The sequence below is a fragment of the Rhinolophus hipposideros genome, assembly GCF_964194185.1.
Source record: "Rhinolophus hipposideros genome assembly, chromosome: 4".
Classification (NCBI taxonomy): Eukaryota; Metazoa; Chordata; class Mammalia; order Chiroptera; family Rhinolophidae; genus Rhinolophus; species Rhinolophus hipposideros.
The window spans coordinates 55,022,033-55,041,891 of NC_138050.1; the positions used below are offsets into that span (position 1 = coordinate 55,022,033).

The window sequence follows — 19,859 nt, forward strand, 5'->3', positions numbered from 1 at the left end:
CTTACTGTGCAGAGCATTTAGTACAGATGTCACTGGAGTCCCTGAGCACTGCAAAGTGAATGATGCAAGGACAAAAGTTTACAGTCAAGGATAATCCCCAAAATAAAGCTTATAAATTGAGCATTGGATGTAGGCATAAGCAGTCAAACTTGAGAATAAAATAATCACTGAATGGCCTCAGTCATATATTATTATTGTATTAAGTTTTATGCAAACCCATTATTAATATATTCTGATATCTAGAAATATTCTTATAGAATTCCTTTTTATGGATTGCTTTTTAAAAATTTCTGTGTGCATGTATCTTTTTCTTAAAAAGCGAAAGTTTTAAAGATTTCTCTACTATGAGCACTTGGCTGACACTGGAATTATTGCAGAACCTGAAATTCAGAGGAAACACATTTAGCATGTAAAACATCTTTCAAAGTCACCATTCTCTGTCACTCACCCGGATGTGGCATACCAGAAGACCTGTCTTAATTTTGACATCTGCATAAGACAATATTTCAAGACAACCATATGAGCAAAATATCAGGCTTACTTACAGCACTTGATAAAATGATAGTGAGACATCTTCCCATCTCAGAGAGAAATCTTGCTACAGGTTCCAGCATTTCTCTTCTACAACTGCCGTCCCCAGGAAATGCATTATTTAGAGCCCTGACTCAGGTAACAATTTACCTCAGGATGCATTATTGAACCCAGGCTCTGTTTCATGATCATGCAAAAAGCTTCAAACTCATTCTCATTCAGCAGCTGGAGTTGAGATAAAGCCTCTCAGTAGGTCTGGAGCCACCACTGCTGCACGTGCTATTGTAGTGCCCTTGATTGACAGGGCTCCTAGTGCCACAATCCCGGGAATAGTCAGTTCTAATTGGTGCTCACATGCAGCCACATTCTGCCGGCACGGAGGTGTGCTGCAGTGCGGCTCTCCCAGTCCTGCCCGTTAATGGCTCTTCAATAGCTTTCAAATGGCAGCAAACTAGCTGATGAGTGGGCTGGAGGGAAGCAACTAACGAAGGATCCTAAATCTTATTTGTGCACATTGTCCATGAGCCAAATGTGACCAGATTCTTAGCTGGTGGCAGAGCTGATTATTTTTAGTTGCCACCAGTTGCTGTGTGTGAATAGGAAATTGATAGCGGGATCTCAAAATAACCACCTCTTAGAATCAGGGGTCTTTTGATCTTCCTCTAGTAATAAAGAAATTGCATTATATTTCACAACACATCTTTTTGGTTTTCTATGCAGAATGTAAAACTTAAAATTATCCACAAAAAGCTTTCAGTTTGCATAGCTTTACAAATTTAGGATTCTGCTACCTCTGCAGATTGCAATGAATTTCACTGTACAACTGGGTGAAGTAAGTCTGGCTGAATTGTAATCAGAATGAAAGAAACATATGTCTTCAAGGGTTATTGCAATAAGAATAAATATACTCATAATGCAATAACTACGTTAGCCAAAGTAAAAGATCACATTTAAGTCACAAATGCCAATTAATTTTTTTTTCAAAAATTGATGCTTTTTTCATGATCTTCTCTGAAAATGATCTGACATAGTATAGAATTTGTATTTCAGATTTTGAGGGTATTGCAAAGGCAGATATGAACAGTATGTTAAACACGCATGGCTTTTCTCTCTTGGGTCAGTCCTCTCTCTAAGTCTCCTAGTGTACTTGCTTTTCCTAATAAATTTCTGGCTATCCTATGATACAAAAAAAATAAAAGTCCACGCACATCGTCCTATAGCAGAAGTCTAGGTTTCAGATTGGCACACTAAGCAAAACTCAAAGAGTAGTGCCCTTATTGAACACAAAGATTATAAATTTCAAATCTACACAACAAAGGATCATGACTTAAATTTTCACTAAGGAATCATGCTAACCATTTGCGTAGTAAGATGGCGAAAAAGAAGGCCAAGGTTTGAATCAGAATGGCTTGTGTTCGAATCCACATTCTACCAGTTAAAACAGTAGAAACATATGCATCAACTTGAACAAGTCATTTAACCTCCTAGTGACTCAGTTTCCTCATCTACACATGGGAAGTACAATTCCTAAGCCTTATTCTGAAGGTTAGAAAAATGCATATAAAAATTCTAGTTTATAATGCTGATGTTCAATAAAAAGTTACTATTAACAAGGAAAAAACGTTTAGCTATACATCAAAGGGCTGCAATGGACACTTTAACTTAGTTTCTCAAGAATAGAATGAGAATTTTTAGCTTTCACCACTAACGTATATTCCTCATGTATTCATTCATTCCACAGTTACTTACTGAGAGTCACTGATAGGCAAGTCACCATTTTAAGTGCTTTTTGGCAATAAAAAGATGTTGAAAACATAGCCTATATATACAGGAATATATAGCCTATTATTTAGAATTTTCTTGTGTATTTTGAAATATTCCTTAATAAACTGTAAGATGCAATTATTAATGTCTGTTATTAAACAGAGAGCAAGGCTGTCTCCAATTAACTCAATACAAGTCTTCCTATGAGCATACAGTAATTACGAGTTTATGTGAATGCTGCCCAGCGTCTCTTTGGGGAAGGTGCTATCCATCTAGATAGCCCGCATCTTAATACAAAGGCATGTTGCCTACATACCTTCCTTAAGTATGTGAATTTCTTAGTTTTCTGCAAATTACATGTGGCCATATGATTATCTCAATAAATATTTTAAGACAACTGATTTCTATGACACCATTTACTCTTTGAAACATAAAAAGAAAATGTATGAGACTCAGAGAAGCATGGTGTATGCTTGGCAAAGAAACCATGTCCTTAAAAATATGGCTGATTTGAGCCCTAAAAATTGCTTGTTAAATACTTAACTATTGCTCTTGTAGGAACTGACCAAAGTTCCCTGTGAACAGTAACATCTGTCCCCATATCCTAGCAGCTCATTACCAAATGTGTTTATTACTCATTTATTTATTTATTCCATAAATATTTGGCAAGTCAGTGTTTTTGCTATTCTATATACATTGGGAAGGATAACTTCATTTCTGCTCTCAAGTGCTTATAATTTGGGAAATACAGACAATTAATCAAGCCAGCACCCTGAAATGTGCTGGGGGTTACAATATGGGAAATGTAGCCCTCTAAAACAACTGATAGGCACTAAAGGAAGCTATCCAAGCAATTCATTACTAGCTTTATTAAAATACTTAGAATCTGTATCATATGTATGAATTGTATATACACATACTTCCCCCAGATTAAGAGATTCTCTCATCTTTTTGTCTCCAGAAACCACGTGTTTTCATGCTGAAAACACTGTTAGAACTACATGTAATCACATATGTATCTTTATAGTTTTGTTGTCAAAAAATTAGTTTAAAATGCAGGCATTAATATAGGTGGAAAATAATTTTGGCTCTATTAACTTAAATCCATTTGTAAAGTATAATAATGGTAATTTAAAATTGATTAAAATTTCTTCATCTCTGCCCAACTCTAAGAAACTAAACTCAGTAGTAGGACATACCACTAAAGGTTCTTTGGGTTCCTTCTGGGGAACCCAAATCTGGGGTTCTTTGAAGCTGAAATGTTAAATATAATATCAGAGATGGTGATGATGGTAGCAATGAAAAACCTGACTAGATTATATTGTTAGTGATTTACATATTTTGCAGAATATGATGATTAAGTACAAAATGAAATCATGTTTTTAAAAAGAAGAGGTTGTTCCTCATTGCTACAAAACTTAAACACTAATAAAGTACAAGTATTTTATTACCTTTCAGAATTATAACAACAAAAAATGTTCGCAATGAATGTCACATACAATATTTCAAAAGCAATTTGAAATAATAAAGAAATTCCTTTTTCTCTTTTATACACCAAACAGCTGTTCCCTACTCATAATGATTTCTGATAAAAACATGCAATTTCTTTTAAATGTTAGCACCACTGTATACTAGATTTCCTCAAATAAGGCTAAATTATTTCCCAGCCAGCCAAAAAAAAAAAAAAATGAAACTGAAATGAGTCTAGTAACAAACAAGCATTTAAAAATTATACACTTGCTTATTATTAAATAACTTTTAAAATGGGCTGTGTGTGATACACAGCTTCAAAATAGTTTTTTCTAGTGAAAGCTCACAGGTAAGATAATACTCCATTTAGACCCCTATTTGGAGGGATCTATTATGCCAGTCTTTTCATAAATAATTACTAAATCTAATAATTCTGCATTTTTTTCACTTTAGTAAATGATATAATTAAAACTCAAGTTTACAAAACCCACTAGCTTAGGTAGTCATGTGTATACAAAATAGGTTACTACAAAAATTCCAAATGAAGCTATAAATCACATGCACAAATTGTAATGCAAAGTCAAGCTCTGTGACACAAGCATCTTTGCCTCTGCTCTGGGAATAGGTTGGGGCTTATAAATACTAGACTTTCATCAAGCAAATCACACAGGTTTAGGGACTTTGATCCACAGGTAACCTCCACAAAGTGGCTGGAAATTAAATTCATGGTATCTCTTCTCACAAATATTGACTGCTTCTGGGTGGATGGAGTCAAGATCCTCTCTTCTGGGAACAATACTCTGGTTTAAACATTTTGGACCCTAGAAGGCTTAAAGGGTCCTTTTCTGAAGGCTGCAAGGAAGGAAAGTTCTAAGTTGTCAAGAAGAAAAAGGCATACATAAACTCAGTTCTTGCTAGAAAATCAGTCTCACTGGTCATCCCCCAGACAAGGATCAAGCTGGCCTTGCCTTTCTGATCATATCCCTCTCCACAGTCTGCCACCTGTTAGGGCTGATCGTGATTTGAGCCAATCTATTAAACCACTCCCTATTGGATTCAGGACTCCTCACCTTCATACAGCCTCACAAGTCTCCTAACAGAACAAATGGACATTGAATTTAGCTGAGAATTTCTTTAGTGCCTAAATATAAATACGAGTATGTAATATAAGGGTTGAAAATTACTCATCAGCATTTAAACTAATATTTTCATAGAACAGCAAAGTAAAAAGAGAATTTTAAAATTGCTCCAAAAGACTGAAAATCCCCCCTATATATAATGCAGTATAGAGTAATATAACAACACACATATGGTGCATTGATATGGATACATATTTACACACACACACACACACACACACACACACACACACTACATGGATTGCTCTGATTGTCATCTGATTATCTACATTCCCTCTGTGATTTGTTTTCTCCCTAATCAAAATGAAATGCTTTGAATTCTAATGAGTATCAATTAAATTAAGTATCTAGGAAAGGAAATTTGTACAACATTTGCAAATATATTCAGTTGCATGTTAACACCACTTTGAAATATCTCCAGCTTATGTGTTACAGCTCTCTAGGATGACTTGCCCATTTGCAGATATTGTTTTACCTCACTATAATTTGACCTTGTACAAGACTTTGCATACCTTTACTGTAAATAAGAAATGGACAATATTAGTTTGTATGACGATACGTAGGTTTGTGTGCATGTGTGTGGTATGACGCATGTATGTAAATCATGAATTAAGTATTCTCTGACTTGTTCTTCAATGCATTTGAGGGAGTTAACAGCTTGATGTAACTAGTGGAATAATCAAATAAATGAACTGTCACTGATGATGAAGAGTACTACAAAGATCAATGATGGCTTAACTACTAAGAGAAAGCTGAGAAATGAGGCTCTAATTTTGAGGGCAGATCTATATAGTACAGTCACCTAGAATATCTGAAGTAGTTTGATGATCTAAAAGATAATATCGGTTTTCCTGAAAAGGATGATAGAAATTTTGAGGCAATTAAATTTGGAGCCTCTCTTTCGGACTTTCCCAACTGATACAGTTTTTTAAAAAGTATATGTCTCTTTGTTGAATCATGTCCTTATCTACAACTTAACCACCTGTGCACTTATCAACATACACACTAGTTATTTATTCAATTTCTACGCATCTTTTGAAATGAACTTGGAGCAAGTTTAACCTACAAACTCTTCTCACTGTAGAGATAGTGTATAGCTCTGGGGAGATTTGGAGAATTATCATCCCAGACTCATTTGTTTACATTTCAGTGATAACGCTGGTGACTTTCCACTTCTCTCCTCCCTGAAGATTTGTTTAATTTTCTCTCTGTCTCTCTCTCTCTGTCTCTCTGTCTCTCTCTCTCTGATGGGAAGATATGCCAAAAGAATATAAAAGCTTACTTTTCTAATTCTGTGGTTCCACTCCTGTGCTACAACCCACTGCACATACAGGGTAAGATCAGGCTTTCAATGCATTGCTCTGTGGAGACTGGGCTCAGCAAACCAGTGTTAGGATGCTCTGTGAACAGAAAGCAGTCTGTTTTCTGATCCATGATCCATAACTTCGTGTTTCCTGTCAGAGGCTTCCTTTCCTCTTCCCTTCCCTCCCCTCTTCCCCTCTTTTCTCCTTATCTCTGTCTCTATATCATCTCTATCTCTTTCTCTCTCCTTAACACTCATATGGGTGATTGGAGGATCTTCTCAGAGTGAAGCAATAAACACAAGTAAAATCTACCTATACTGGGAGACTAATGAAACTGTAGCAGGATGGCACACCCTTTCCATCACCAAGGCTGTTCCAGTGGGTGACCCTTCTTTACTTTTACATCCGTGAACATTCTTGGATAGCAGTCCTGTCTCTGCCACTCCCTAAAGGTCAGACTACCTGTTTGAGGTTGTAATTTGCCAGATGAAAATGGAGGCAATAATACCTATTGAACAGAATTCTTATTCACAGACTAGGAACTCAACAAGTGTATGTCCAACCAGTATTTTCAAAACATTTTGTATTATTGACCAAATGCTATCTTTATATAAGTGAAAATATTTATTATGTGATTTGCCCTGAATATATCACCACCTTTCGGTACAGCCTTGCAGGTATCAATGACTCATAAAATACATTCACAGTAAATATTTACCCCATGTTTACTATGGGCCAGGCACTATAAATGCAACTCCACAGAATTCTGTCAACCCAGGAATATATGCTCTGTATTGTGCACACAATAGTTGTGACTCAGACTAGACACTGCCTTATGAAGCTTACAAATAGTATTATAGACCACAGACATATGGTCTATATAGACCATACAAAAATAGGATTATGGAAAGACTATGCATGGTATCATAAATGCATGGTACCATGAGGCAGACAACCAACGCTTGAGGGTTTGGAACATGTCCTGAAGAAACAGTACCTAAGCCAACACCTGCGTATAAGTAGAAAGAAAGTGAACAGAGGGGATGTGCCAATGTTCATGAGATACTCAGACAACAGCAACAACAACAAAAGTTTGATATGGCTAAAGAAGAAGTACACGGAATGGCTGGGTGAGAGGTGAGTCAAGAGAAGTCATCAGAGGCTATTTTGGAAGCGAGGGGGCAGATGGTTCCATTCCCTCTCATGAATCATAAAGAGACAAGGGAAATTTGAATCCCAGAGGGGGAGGTGATTTGCAACTTACGAATGTCACTCTGATTGCAGGCAGTGATTGGTGAAGGAAACAATAAGAATGATATCATCATTTGGAAGCTGTGGGGGAATTCAAGGCAAATTGGATTGCTCCGGTGGCCACAGCAAAGGCAGCGATAATAATGAGAGCAGAGAGCACATCCTTCAACGCAAATGTAAGTTCCTCCAATACCTATGTGAAAACCCGCTCCCTGTATTTCTGTTCCCTTCATTGTAAACTTCTTTCTTCAGAGATCTTACCCAGCCCTTTGCCCAGTGTCCTCACAAGGGAGACGTGATGTAGTGTGTTATTTCTTTCATTTATCTCACATCACCAAACTTAGAAGTAAGTATCTCTTCTCTAGAAACCCAAATTCCAGAAGTCCTGAACATAGAATTAGCATCAGAAGAATGAATTTGGGATGCAAAACAAAAAAGTCACTTGAACTAATCCTCTGTAGTGTTTTTCAGCACTCCTTCCTCTCTTCTTCAGTGCGGCTTTGATCTCAAACATCAGAACCATCCTAAAATGCAGGTAGTCAAAAAAATAAATATGTAGTGTCATTCCCTTTAACACTTGCAGAAAAACTATTCAGATTAGTTGAAAAACATTTTAATTATAAATAAATTTTTAAGTGAACAGCTGGGAAGTGACTTCAAATGTTTCTTAAAGCTTGATTTTACAAAGCAAACAATTAAAAAGTGCTTATTATGTGCCACACATAATTCTAAACACTTTATAGGTATCAATTCATTTAATCCTGGGAACAGACCTAAGCAGTAGGCACTATTATCTTTTTTTTAACAGATGAAGAAACTGAGGCACAAAGACTTAGCCAGATGTCCCAGATCACACAGCCATGAAAGCACGTGACTCACGAAAATATTCTGGCCATAGCGCCCACCAAACCCTTAATCAGAGGCACACCACCTCCTGCTCGGTGCTCATGCCATTTTTAAAAATTTTTGATTCTTGAACATGCCAGGGACCCACAACACTTCGCACATATTTCTCCGTCTGTCTCGCACATTCTTTCCTGCTGGTCTCACTCCCCAACCTGTTCCATCTGATTAACTCCACCTTATATATTAAGTACAGAGGGAAGAATAGGAGAGAAGGAAAATGCACATAGAAAAAACCTATAGGGGAAAAAATGTGCAGAAATTAAGAAGGTGGGTAAAATGAGGTAGGTGAACAAGCACTGAAGGATCACAGGTGGGTGAGTCACCTGTCTTTCTGTGTCTCCCACCCTTTTGTTTTCTGCTCAATTGAGCTGCCCTGATTTACTGCTGTGATGCCTCCTGATTCTGCATCCTCTTAGGGTTAATTTATGTCCTATGTGGGCTTCCTCTCAAAATTCTACTATGATGTTAATACGATGATGTTTTATGCTTACACCTTAGAATATCCACCATCCAGAGGTTGGAATATGCTGGGTTAGTCAACCATAAATGTAAAGAGAAGGGAATGTTAAAAGATTTACAGATAAAAAGTAGGACCTTACAGAGGGAAGAGGGATATGTTTTTATATATGGGACTTAAGGGGGTAGAGAGGAATGGAATTTTAGATTCTCATGAAATAAATAGCTAAGCTATAACAACTGTAATAGACTTTTAGGTTTCAATTTAACATATAGGTACTAGCAATCACATGTAAGTTATTAATATTATAGGATCATTTCCAGAGCACAAAAGATGCTAATACACATAGTTAGACCCCAATATGGAGGTGTTAATTAAGTGGTTTTAGGCTGGTTATAGTGTGATTTGGTATGAAGAAATATCACCAAAATGAAAGTCTCACATGAACCTGAGGGGGGGATATTTCGAGAGTGTCAAATATAGGACTTCATTTACATGAAGTTCAAGAGCAAGTTTAACTTAAGATGATAGGAGTTTTAAAAAGTGAACTATTGGTGCAAAAAGGGGCACGAGGGAACTTTCTAGAATGACGGAAATGTTTCATATTTTGATCTGGGTGGTAGTTACACAAATATAAATACATAGAGATATAAATATTATAAAGATTTATTGAGCTGTAAGATTTGTGCATTGTGCTGTATGCAAATTATATCTAACTTTTTTTAAGTTTTGCAAAAAGTGACATAGTTCTTAAGATAGCAGCAAGAGGTATAGTACAGCAAAAGAAAGATTACTAAGGCATATAGAACTAAGGTAGTTCATCCTATATTCACTCATTCAACAACCACTGACTGACAGGCTACATATTTATGTCAACGTATCATACGAATATGAAACACAGTGCCTGTAGAGTGACTTCCTGGCATGGTAACATTCAATTAGAATGCAATATGGTCAATGCAAAGGTAAACTATGAACAGGGCACCACAAAAGCGTGTAAGAGGTGCATGTTATTCAGAGGAGAGGAGTGCTAATGAAGAGGTGAGAAAAGACTTCTAACAAAGGTATGGTGCATTAAGGCTGCTATGAGCCAGTTGGTATTCTGGCATATTTGCATTACAGATAAGAAGTGGCTAGAGTTGAAACTGTAGAGATGGACAGGCCAAATCACAAAGCACACTACATATGGTATGAGAAATGTCACCATCTTGGTCAGATTTATTTAATCTGGCCTCCCATCAAGTCCCACAGACACTCAGGAGAGGGTCAATAGCTCTTCGAAGGGGACCCTGATCCAAAATATTAAGACCTTTCTTAAAGCCAATGAAGAATGGTTAGCAGATTTTAAACATATGAATTAACTCATGGGACTCTGTGAAGGACAAATTTAAAGAAGATAACATGGGCAGCAGGGAAGTTAATTAATAGCTCTTCTAATCTTAGAGTAGTCTAAGCCAGAGATCATGAGGGCTTGAAATTGAGTACTGATAGAGGGGAGAGCGCAGACTGGATAAATTCTCAGGAAGTGATGCTTTGAGATTGTCAGGATGGAAAGTGAAATGCAGCACAAGAGAAAAAACAAACAAACAAACAAAAACAAACCTAGCCACCAGGTTTCTAAGTGCTTGTGTGTTTGGTGAGGTCATCAGTAGGATCAGAGAGTGGGAAGAAGAAAGCAGCACAGTGGAGGTCCGAGGAGTGGTTTGGGAGAAAGGCAGTAAGTTAATTCTTTGGGGATGGAAAGTCTGGGTAATGTCCATCATAGAATAAAAAAGTACATGTGAGAGGTGTTCAAAACATCTTGCCTTTGGTTCCCTGTGAAAGCATCATTCGTTAATTAAGCAAATATCTGTGGTGCTTCTGCTGTGCAGAGAGCCTGTGCTGGTGCTGCAGAGAACAGCGGACGGAGTAGACGTGGATTTTAGTCTCCATCGATTTCTTCTTTTTATTTAGCCCTTAATTATTGTTATGGGATCTGTCCTATAAAGCATATGTTCACCAACTCAAAAGCTTTCTGAATCCCATCCTTTTGAGTTTTTCTGGAGGCTTCATTACATAAGTATGATTGATTAAATCATTGGCCACTAGCTATTAATCCAAACTCCAGCCCCTCTTCCCTTCCTGAGATCAGGGGGTGGGACTGAAAGTTCCAACCCTCCAGTCACAGGTTGGCTCCTCTGGCTACCAGCCCCCATCCTTAGGTGCTTTCCAAAAGTTGCCTCTTAACACAACAAAAGACAGCCTTTATGGCTTTGATCACTTCAGAAGTTCCAAGGGTTTTAGGAGCTCTGTTCCAGAAATGGGATGGGGACAAAGACTAAATATATATTTCTTCTATAAATAAATACATATTCTTCTATAAATCACAGTATTACAGCTATGAAAGATACGGGTATAGGTAAGATCACCATGAAGAATGTGTCAATCAGAGAAAAATATGTCCTAGAGCCAAATCCTAGGAATGAAAATAGCACATCTACACAAACAGGAATAATATACACCAAGAAAGATGGAAAGAGGAAGAACTATTTTCCCCAGACTCAATTAGTTTGGTCCACTTATGTTAAATCATACATACTCCTTTGGTGCACTGTAAGTTTTAGATTTCTTAATTTTCCTCCACTAAACTACGAACTTAGCCTTAATATTTTTGACTCCTTACTGGTTGGTACCTGGTTGTTTAATCAGTACATTAACAAAATAACATGTATGGTACACAATTAAGATAAAACAGTAGTGGTGGTTTTGTAAGTTCACTTAAGCAATATTTTATCTTTCCTGTGACATTGCCTGTGTTTCCTAAGCTAATTAAGATATATGGAGATAACAGACTAGGTCCTAATAGCTCTTCTCTTTCTGCATTTTTCTCTTGCATTGATTTACTGATGGATTCTCATAACTTTCTCAAAACAGTAAAATAATTCCTAAAATAATATGACATTTAATCCGCTTAGAGGAACAAATAAGGAATTCAGATCCACACAAACAATTTCATACTTCCCTGAAACCACATAGTTCAGGGAAGTAAGCTTGAGGACAGAGAGAAGAATCTCCAGCTTAATTCATTGAAATACTGGTTTACACAAGAACAAGGGAAAAAGGAGAGCTGCCTACCATTGGATTCCCAAGTCATCATCATCTAATTCATCGCCAAATGGCTGCTATTGATCTAAAAGTGAAAATGGCATAGATGCTATCCAAACATTTTCTCAACTATCAAAAACATATACTGTAACAATGAAGAAATTAGAATTCCCAGCACACAGGGGTTGCGGTTAGTACAAAGCATTTCATTTTGTTCTGGATGCCTGCTAACAGGGTTACTTGGGCATAAAACATAGAGAAGGTGAACAGGTCTTCTTAATGTCTACTACATACTCAATTTTCATTTTAGCACATTGTTCTTCAAAGATTCAATTTAATAAATAGCTATCAAAAGATAATTATGTGAAAAATGTTTTTCCTAAAAGCTAACTTGAATGAGACAAACAAAAGTGCACGGGCCACATCCTCAATTAACTTAACAGTGTTCTGAGTGAAGGAGAGCTGACAATCTTAGCTAAATTTGGCACAACTGATTTGTTATGGTTATGCCAAATCAAAGTGCTTTATGCAGTGCTATAGGGATACTAAAGAGTGATTCATTTTAATTAAGGATAAAAGGGACTGCATTTGAGCTGAACAAGGAAGACAGATAGGAAGTCTAGATTGCAGAATAGTATAAGCAAGAAAAAAGTGCATGCTTTATTTTTATAATAAAATGTCCAATATGGAAGTATATGCCAGGGTGCCAAAAAATGTATACACATGATTTGTAGTCATGTTTTGTTATTGGTATATATTGAGTATTACGATTTTAATATAGTTTTTTCCTTTCTTAAAATGTGTATACATTTTTTTTGGCATCTCTGTAGATACAAGGTTTTTTGGTAACTAAACCCAGAACAATCTGAATGCCTCTAGCAACAACTAATCGAGTTTCTGACTCAGGATGTGCTAACTCTGGACATCTCATAAATGGAATCATACCACACGTGGCCTTTTGTGTCTGGCTTCTTTCACTTAGCATAATATTTTCAAGGTTCATACACTTTGTAGCATGGCTCAATACTTCCCTTTTATGGTGAAATGATACTCCATTGTATGGAGATACCACATTTTGTTTGTCTATTTCAATTGATGTATTTTGGTGTTGTTTCCACTTGTTCATTATTTTAAATAATACTGCTATGAATATGTATGTACAAATTTTTGTGGGCATGCATTTTAAATTCTCTTGAATATATTTCTAGGAATGGATTTTCTGAGTTATATGATAAGTCTATATTTAAAATTTTGCAGCGCTACCAAACTGTTTTCCAAAGTGGGTACAATATTTTTCAGTATTATCAGCATCATATTAGAGTTCTAATTTCTTCACATCCCCACCAATACTTGATATTGACTGACTGTCTGACTATTTTAGCCACCCTAGTAGATGTGAAGTATATCTCATTGTAGTTTTTATTTCCATTTATTTAATTATTAACAATGTTGAGCATCTTTTCCTGTGCTTATTAGCCATTTGTATATCTTCTTTGCAAAAATGTCTATCCATGTTTTTGGCCCATTTTTTAAATTGAGTTGTTTCTTCTTTTTCTATTCTTGAGTTGTAAGACTACTTTATAATACTTATAAAGAAAAGTCCCCTCATCAGATATGTAATTTTCAAATATTTTCTCCCAGTCTGTCTGTTGTATTTTCATTGTCTTGATGATATCCTTTCTATCACAGAGATATTAATTTTGATATAACTTAATTTATCATTTTTTTCAATTGTGATTTTGGTGTCATGCCTTTTTACGCGTCACTGCCTTTGGTGTCATTGCCAATCCAAGGACACGGAAATTAATTCCTATTTTTCCTGCTAAGAATTTTATAGTTTCAGCTCTTAGATTTAGGTCTGGGATCTATTTTGAGAATTTTTCTATATGGTACAAAGTATGGGTCCAACTTCATTCAGATATTTAAGCACCACTTGCTAGAAAGCCTAATGATTCCCCATTGGATGGTCTTGACACACTTGTCTAAACTGACTGATCATAAATGTAAGGATTTATTTCTGGGTTCTTTATCCTATTCTACTGATTTATATATCTAGCCATATGCCAGTACTACAATGTCTTGATTACTGTAGCTTTGTAAGAATTTTGAAATTGGGAAGCATCAATCCTATAATTTGGTTGCTCTTCTTCAAGATTGTTTTGGCTAGTGTGGGTTCCTTGCATTTACATATTAATTTTAAGCTCAGATTGCCAATTTATGCAAAAAGTCCCATTGTAATTTTATTAGGGGATGCATTTAATCTCTAGACCAATTTAGGGAGCACTGCCATCTTTCCAACATTGTCTTTTCATCCATAAACACAAAATGCATTTCCAATATTTGGACTTCCTGAGTTTCTCTCAACGATAATTTGTAGTTTGTAAAAATCTTGCATTTCTTTTCTTAAATTTATTCCTAAATATTTTATTATTTTTGATGCCATTTATAAATGGAATTATTATCTTAAATTCATTTTTGGATTGTTTATTGCTACTTTATAGAAATCTAGTTGATTTTTGTTTCCTGATCTTGTATCTTATAAACTTGCAGAACTCATTTATTAGTTATATTTGTGTGGGGGGTTGCAGAACTCATTTATTAGTCATACTTGTGGGGGAGGTTACTTAGGATTTTCTATATGCAAGATCATATTATCCAAGAATAAGTCATTTTACTTTTTCCTTTGCAATCTCATTCCTTTTTATTTCATTTTATTACCTAATTGCTCTGGCTACAACCTCTACTATCCTTATTGAATTGAATTCATGGGGACAGACATCACTGTCTTATTCCTGATCACAGGGGGAAAGCTTTCACTATTATATATGATTTTAGCTGTGGGTTTTTCACAGATGCACTTTATGAGGTTGAGGAAGTTTCCCTCTATTCCCAGTTTATTGAGTGTTTCTAATATGAAAAGTTGTTGATTTCATCAAATGTTTTTTCTGAGTCTACTGAAATTATCATGTGGTCTTTGTCCTCTGTTCCATTAATATGTTACATTGATTGATTTTCATATGTTAAACCAACCTTGCATTCCTGGGATAAATCCTATTTTGTTGTGGTGTATAATCCTTTTTTATATGTTTCTGGATTTGTCTTCCTAGTATCATATTGACTCCTTTTCTTTTTATATTCATTCATAAGTGACTTTGGATATCATTTGCTTGTAATGCCTTTGTCTGGTTTTGGTATCAAGGTGATGCTGGCTGCATATACTGATTTGGGAAGTCTTTGTTCTTCTTCTGTCATGATACTATGTTTTGAGAGTTACACATTAAAAACTAACTTACATGAGCAGAATCAGCAGACATGTTAACTAACTGGATGCCAAGAATTAAAGACAGGGAAGGAGTAAAGATGAATTTTAGGATATCTCAACCATATTCAAAAATGAGGGCACATTTGAATTCAATCATACATTTACATATCTTCAATGTTTTTACAGAACATTAAATTATGTACATTTTCCTAGACATACAAATGTCTATACGGCATTTAAAAAAAGTTGAAACAAGCATTTTTATCAAATTTAATTAAACTTTAGCCATCTTCAGACAATGTACCTAAATTGCTTTCTTGACCTTTAGGTGCACTCGTCATCACTTCCACTTCTCCAAGCCATAAATGTTATTATATAACTTCAGTCAAGTTTACTTGTCCCTTTCATTTCAGCTCCACTACCTAAGGACTACAGTGTTTCCCCAAAAATAAGACCTAACCGGAAAATAAGCCTTAGCATAATTTTTCAGGATGACATCCCCTAAGCATAAGCCCTAATACATCTTTTGTAGCAAAAATTAATATAAGACCTGGTCTTATTTTCAGGGAAACATGGTATACCACCTTCAAACATGCAGTGCTATTTCTTCCTTCAGATTGTGTCTTGAAATACTCCGCTGTCCTCATCCTGGCTATTTCTCTACTAGTTGCATCCTAGTTTAATTTCCAGACCTATTTCAAATAAGAACTAAACTTTCTTGGTTTCTTTCCTCATTCAAGAGGAGAAGCAGTCTATTAACAGAGAAGCAAGAACATGAAACAGGTATCATGTCTGATGACCCACATTGCATTTCCCACAGTCTGAAAGGAGGAGGTGAGATTATAACTAAAGAATGAGTTGTCATGGTTCAGCCCCTACCCTTGTTGTCCTCACCCAGTCAAGCTCATTGCCTCACACCTGACAGATAGGGCTCCTTTCTCTGAGCTCCCCTGTATGTGGTATACAGACTGTCTTAGCATCTGTCACTTGATATCCAATTTATTCATTTGCTTGAGTACCTTCTGTGAATTCCATGTGGGAAAGGACCATGTCTTACTTGATATTTTAACCCAGTCATCGTACTTGGCACGTTAAATGCTAAATCACTAAATAGTGAACTAGTATTCTTAAAAGGTATTATTCCATCAAGACTGTGCAGACAGCAACTAGATCTATCTCATTAGTGTCTACCACCAAATATGCCATTTTGTGTAGAATCTTATATTTTCTCATAATGATCAGCTTCAGTAAAACCTTGATTCGAGCATATCAGTACTCTTTTTTTCTGGTACAAACACCTACCCTTGTTTTCTTTTTTCTTCTTGAACTTTCCTTCTTTCCTTAGGCATTCACTCATTCATTGAACAGGCAATATGTAAGGCAAGGGTCTGGAAGATGAATACATCACAGTCTGTGTCTGGCGGGAGCTTCAGTAGACTCAACTAATTGGACTATTAAAACATGATGCTATTCATATCTTAACCATAAGCTAAAGCTGACAATTGATTACAATCTCTCCAGAGATACACACACATATGTGTATGTATAAAAAGCAAAGCATACCCTTTGTCAGCACAGGTCACCTGTGTTCCATCTAGGTCACCTTAATATATAACTAGGACATGAAAATTTAGCAGACAGAGATAATTTCTGTTTCATGCCTCTTGCCTATTTTGTTTAATAAGTGCAATGCCCTAAAACCAGCACTTTATAGAGCTGTGGGTTTCGATTCCAGGTGAGATACATGTGGCCCAGATGCTTGCCTTCTGCGAGCTTCTAGTTGTTTATTTGTTACACAGGATAGAAGACTTTGCTAGACTTGGGAAGTTTTACAGAGGGCAGAAGTTCAAGCGGAAGACTTGAGTCTCTAAATCACACATTTATCTTTTCAACTCCGACAAGCACCAACTAATTCAGGCAAGCACCAACATTATTTATTGTGGTTTTATGTTCTTTAAATGGCCTTTAAAAATAGCTGTCCTCATATAGAATCTCTCAAGATTGTAGTATTCAAGTTTTACAAGGTTCTTTGTGAGGCAGATGGTAAAACATAAAAGTTGTTCTGATTTTAAATTGAACTGAATCCAATACTGACTACATGTCATTATTCTACTGTGTTCCCCCGAAAACAAGATTTAGCTGGACAATCAGCTCTAACACACTTTTTGGAGCAAAAATTAATATAAGACCTGGTATTATATATTAATTATATTATGTTATGTCATATTATATTATATTATATTATATTATATTATATTATATTATATTATATTATATTATATTATATTTCCAGTCTTATAGTAAAATAAGATCGGGTCTTATCTTAATTTTTGCTCCAAAAGAATGCATTATTGGGATGGAAAAAAAAAATGGCGGCGTGAGGTGAGCCTCTGTAACGCTCCCCTGGAATTTACAACGAATCGGACAACAATAACTCCACAAAGGACTCCTTGCACAGCAGACAGGCAAGACGAAGAGGCCGACTACTGAATTCACCTCCAGGTGGGTGAATCGCGCGAGCGGGGGAGGAGGGAGAGGAGAAGTGCGGAGACGGAGCCGCGCGGGCGCAGGACACAGACCTAGCTCAGTGCTCGGAGCCCGCTGCTCCCGGAACTACCGCCTCTGCGGGAGAGGGAAGGACTCGGACTGCTAGGGCTCCGCTTACGGCCCAAAGGGCTGAGGGGGCAGCATACAAAACCGCTGAACCCAACGCTCGCTCACGGCAGACCTCGGAGCAAAGACTGAGGGAAGAGGGCTGAAATCAGTGGTTTAAGCCCTCACTGCCGAGCGGAGAACGGAAGCCTTAGGCACGGAGACTAGCCACCCCCTCCCTACCCTCCCAGAGCTCGCCCCGCCCCCACCTGCCCGGTGCTAGAAGCGATAAAGTAGCAGTGTCGGATCAAAGGACAGAATATTTGCTGCTCTGAGAACTGTGGACCGCAGACACAGATTCGCAGCTCAACTAGTTCCGGCAAAGGGGAGGGAGCTGTGGAAGCAGGACTGGCTGTGGTGGTGGTCGCCGCCATTGCTCTGGGCCACCTCCCACAACTCACCCCGCCCCTGGCCCCACCTATCTGGGCGGATCCCTGCAGGAGTAAACAGAACTGCTGAAACAAACGGGCTCTGAATCTGGTGCAGAAAGAGCTTTGGAACTCCAAAAGCTCTTCGCATACCTATCAACCTGTTGCAGAAGACACTCCTGTAGATGTCTAGGAAGAGAAATAGTAAATCAGTGATTGCCATGAATAACCAAGGCAACAAGATAGCTCAGAAAGAAAGTGAAAAGTCTCCAGAAAAGGAACTTAGAGATATGGACCTTTGTGATTTAAATGACAGAGAATTCAAGATCGCAATTCTGAAAAAACTGAACGAGATGCAAGAAAACACAGAAAGGCAGTTTAATGAACTCAGAAACACAATCAAAGAACACCATGAGCATTTTACAAAAGAGATTGAAATCTTGAAAAAGAACCAAATAGAATTTCTGGAGATTAAGAACTCAATAGAAGAAATTAACAATAAAATATCCAGCTTAGGTAGTAGAGTTGACCAGATGGAGGAAAGAATCAGTGACATCGAAGATAGGAACCTGGAATTTACACAGAGGGAAGAAGAAAGAGACTTGAGACTTAAAAGAAATGAAAGAACTCTACAAGAACTTTCTGACTCCATCAGAAAGAGCAATATAAGAATAATGGGCATACCAGAAGAAGAAGAAAGAGGGAAGGGAACAGAGAATATATTCAAACAAATCGTCGATGAGAACTTCCCAAACTTGTGGACAGAACTGGATCCTCGAATCCAAGAAGCAAATAGAACACCTAATTACCTCAATCCCAACAGGCCTTCACCAAGGCACATTGTATTGAAGCTGTCTAAAATCAATGATAAAGAAAGAATCCTCAAGGCAGCCAGGGAAAAGAAGACGGTAACTTACAAAGGAAAGCCCATTAGATTATCATCAGATTTTTCAGCAGAAACTCTACAAGCTAGGAGGGAATGGAACCAAATATTCAAACTATTGAAAGAGAGAAATCATGAGCCAAGAATAATATATCCAGCAAAGATCTCCTTTAGATATGAAGGAGGAATAAAGACCTTTCCAGACATCCAGAAGCTGAGGGAATTTTCTAATACACGACCTGCACTACAAGAAATACTAAAGGAGGCTATTAGACCACCATCAACAGGGACAACTTGTGGCAACCGAAACATAAAAAGGGGGAGCGTAAAGGCCTGAACTGGAATATGGGAATAGAGAAAGTAAGCGTACTGAAGAAACTGGAATACTCTAAATATCAAACTTTCTTTTACATAAACTCAAGGGTAACCACTCAAAAAACATCCAAATCTGAAATATATACTGTAATAAAAGAAGAAACAGAGGGAAACATCATAGAATACTACCACACAGAAATAACAGACAACAACAAAAAGGCAAAGAAACAATGGAGACACAGCCTTACCAGAAAACTAAAGACAGAATGACAGGAAATCCTCACATATCAATAATCACCCTAAATGTAAATGGACTGAACTCACCAATAAAGAGACACAGAGTAGCAGATTGGATCAAAAAACTAAACCCAACCATATGCTGCCTACAAGAGACACATCTCAGCTACAAGGACAAGCATAGACTCAAAGTGAAAGGGTGGAAATTGACACTTCAAGCAAATGGTACCCAGAAA

General features: G+C 37.0%; 1 protein-coding gene across 5 annotated transcripts in view; it reads right to left on the reverse strand.

Moving 5' to 3' along the window:
* Window positions 1-19,859, reverse strand: part of MYO16 (myosin XVI) — a 562,776-nt gene that overhangs the window by 438,955 nt on the left and 103,962 nt on the right. For 2 of the 5 annotated variants that reach the window (XM_081047108.1, XM_081047112.1), the window contains exon 1: window positions 546-924. The exons of the other annotated variants lie outside the window; for them this stretch is intronic. In XM_081047108.1, coding sequence (XP_080903234.1) covers window positions 546-573 — 28 coding nt within the window. In that variant the 5' untranslated portion in view covers window positions 574-924. Of the gene's footprint in view, window positions 1-545; window positions 925-19,859 lie in introns of those variants that run through there. 5 annotated transcript variants of the gene reach the window in all.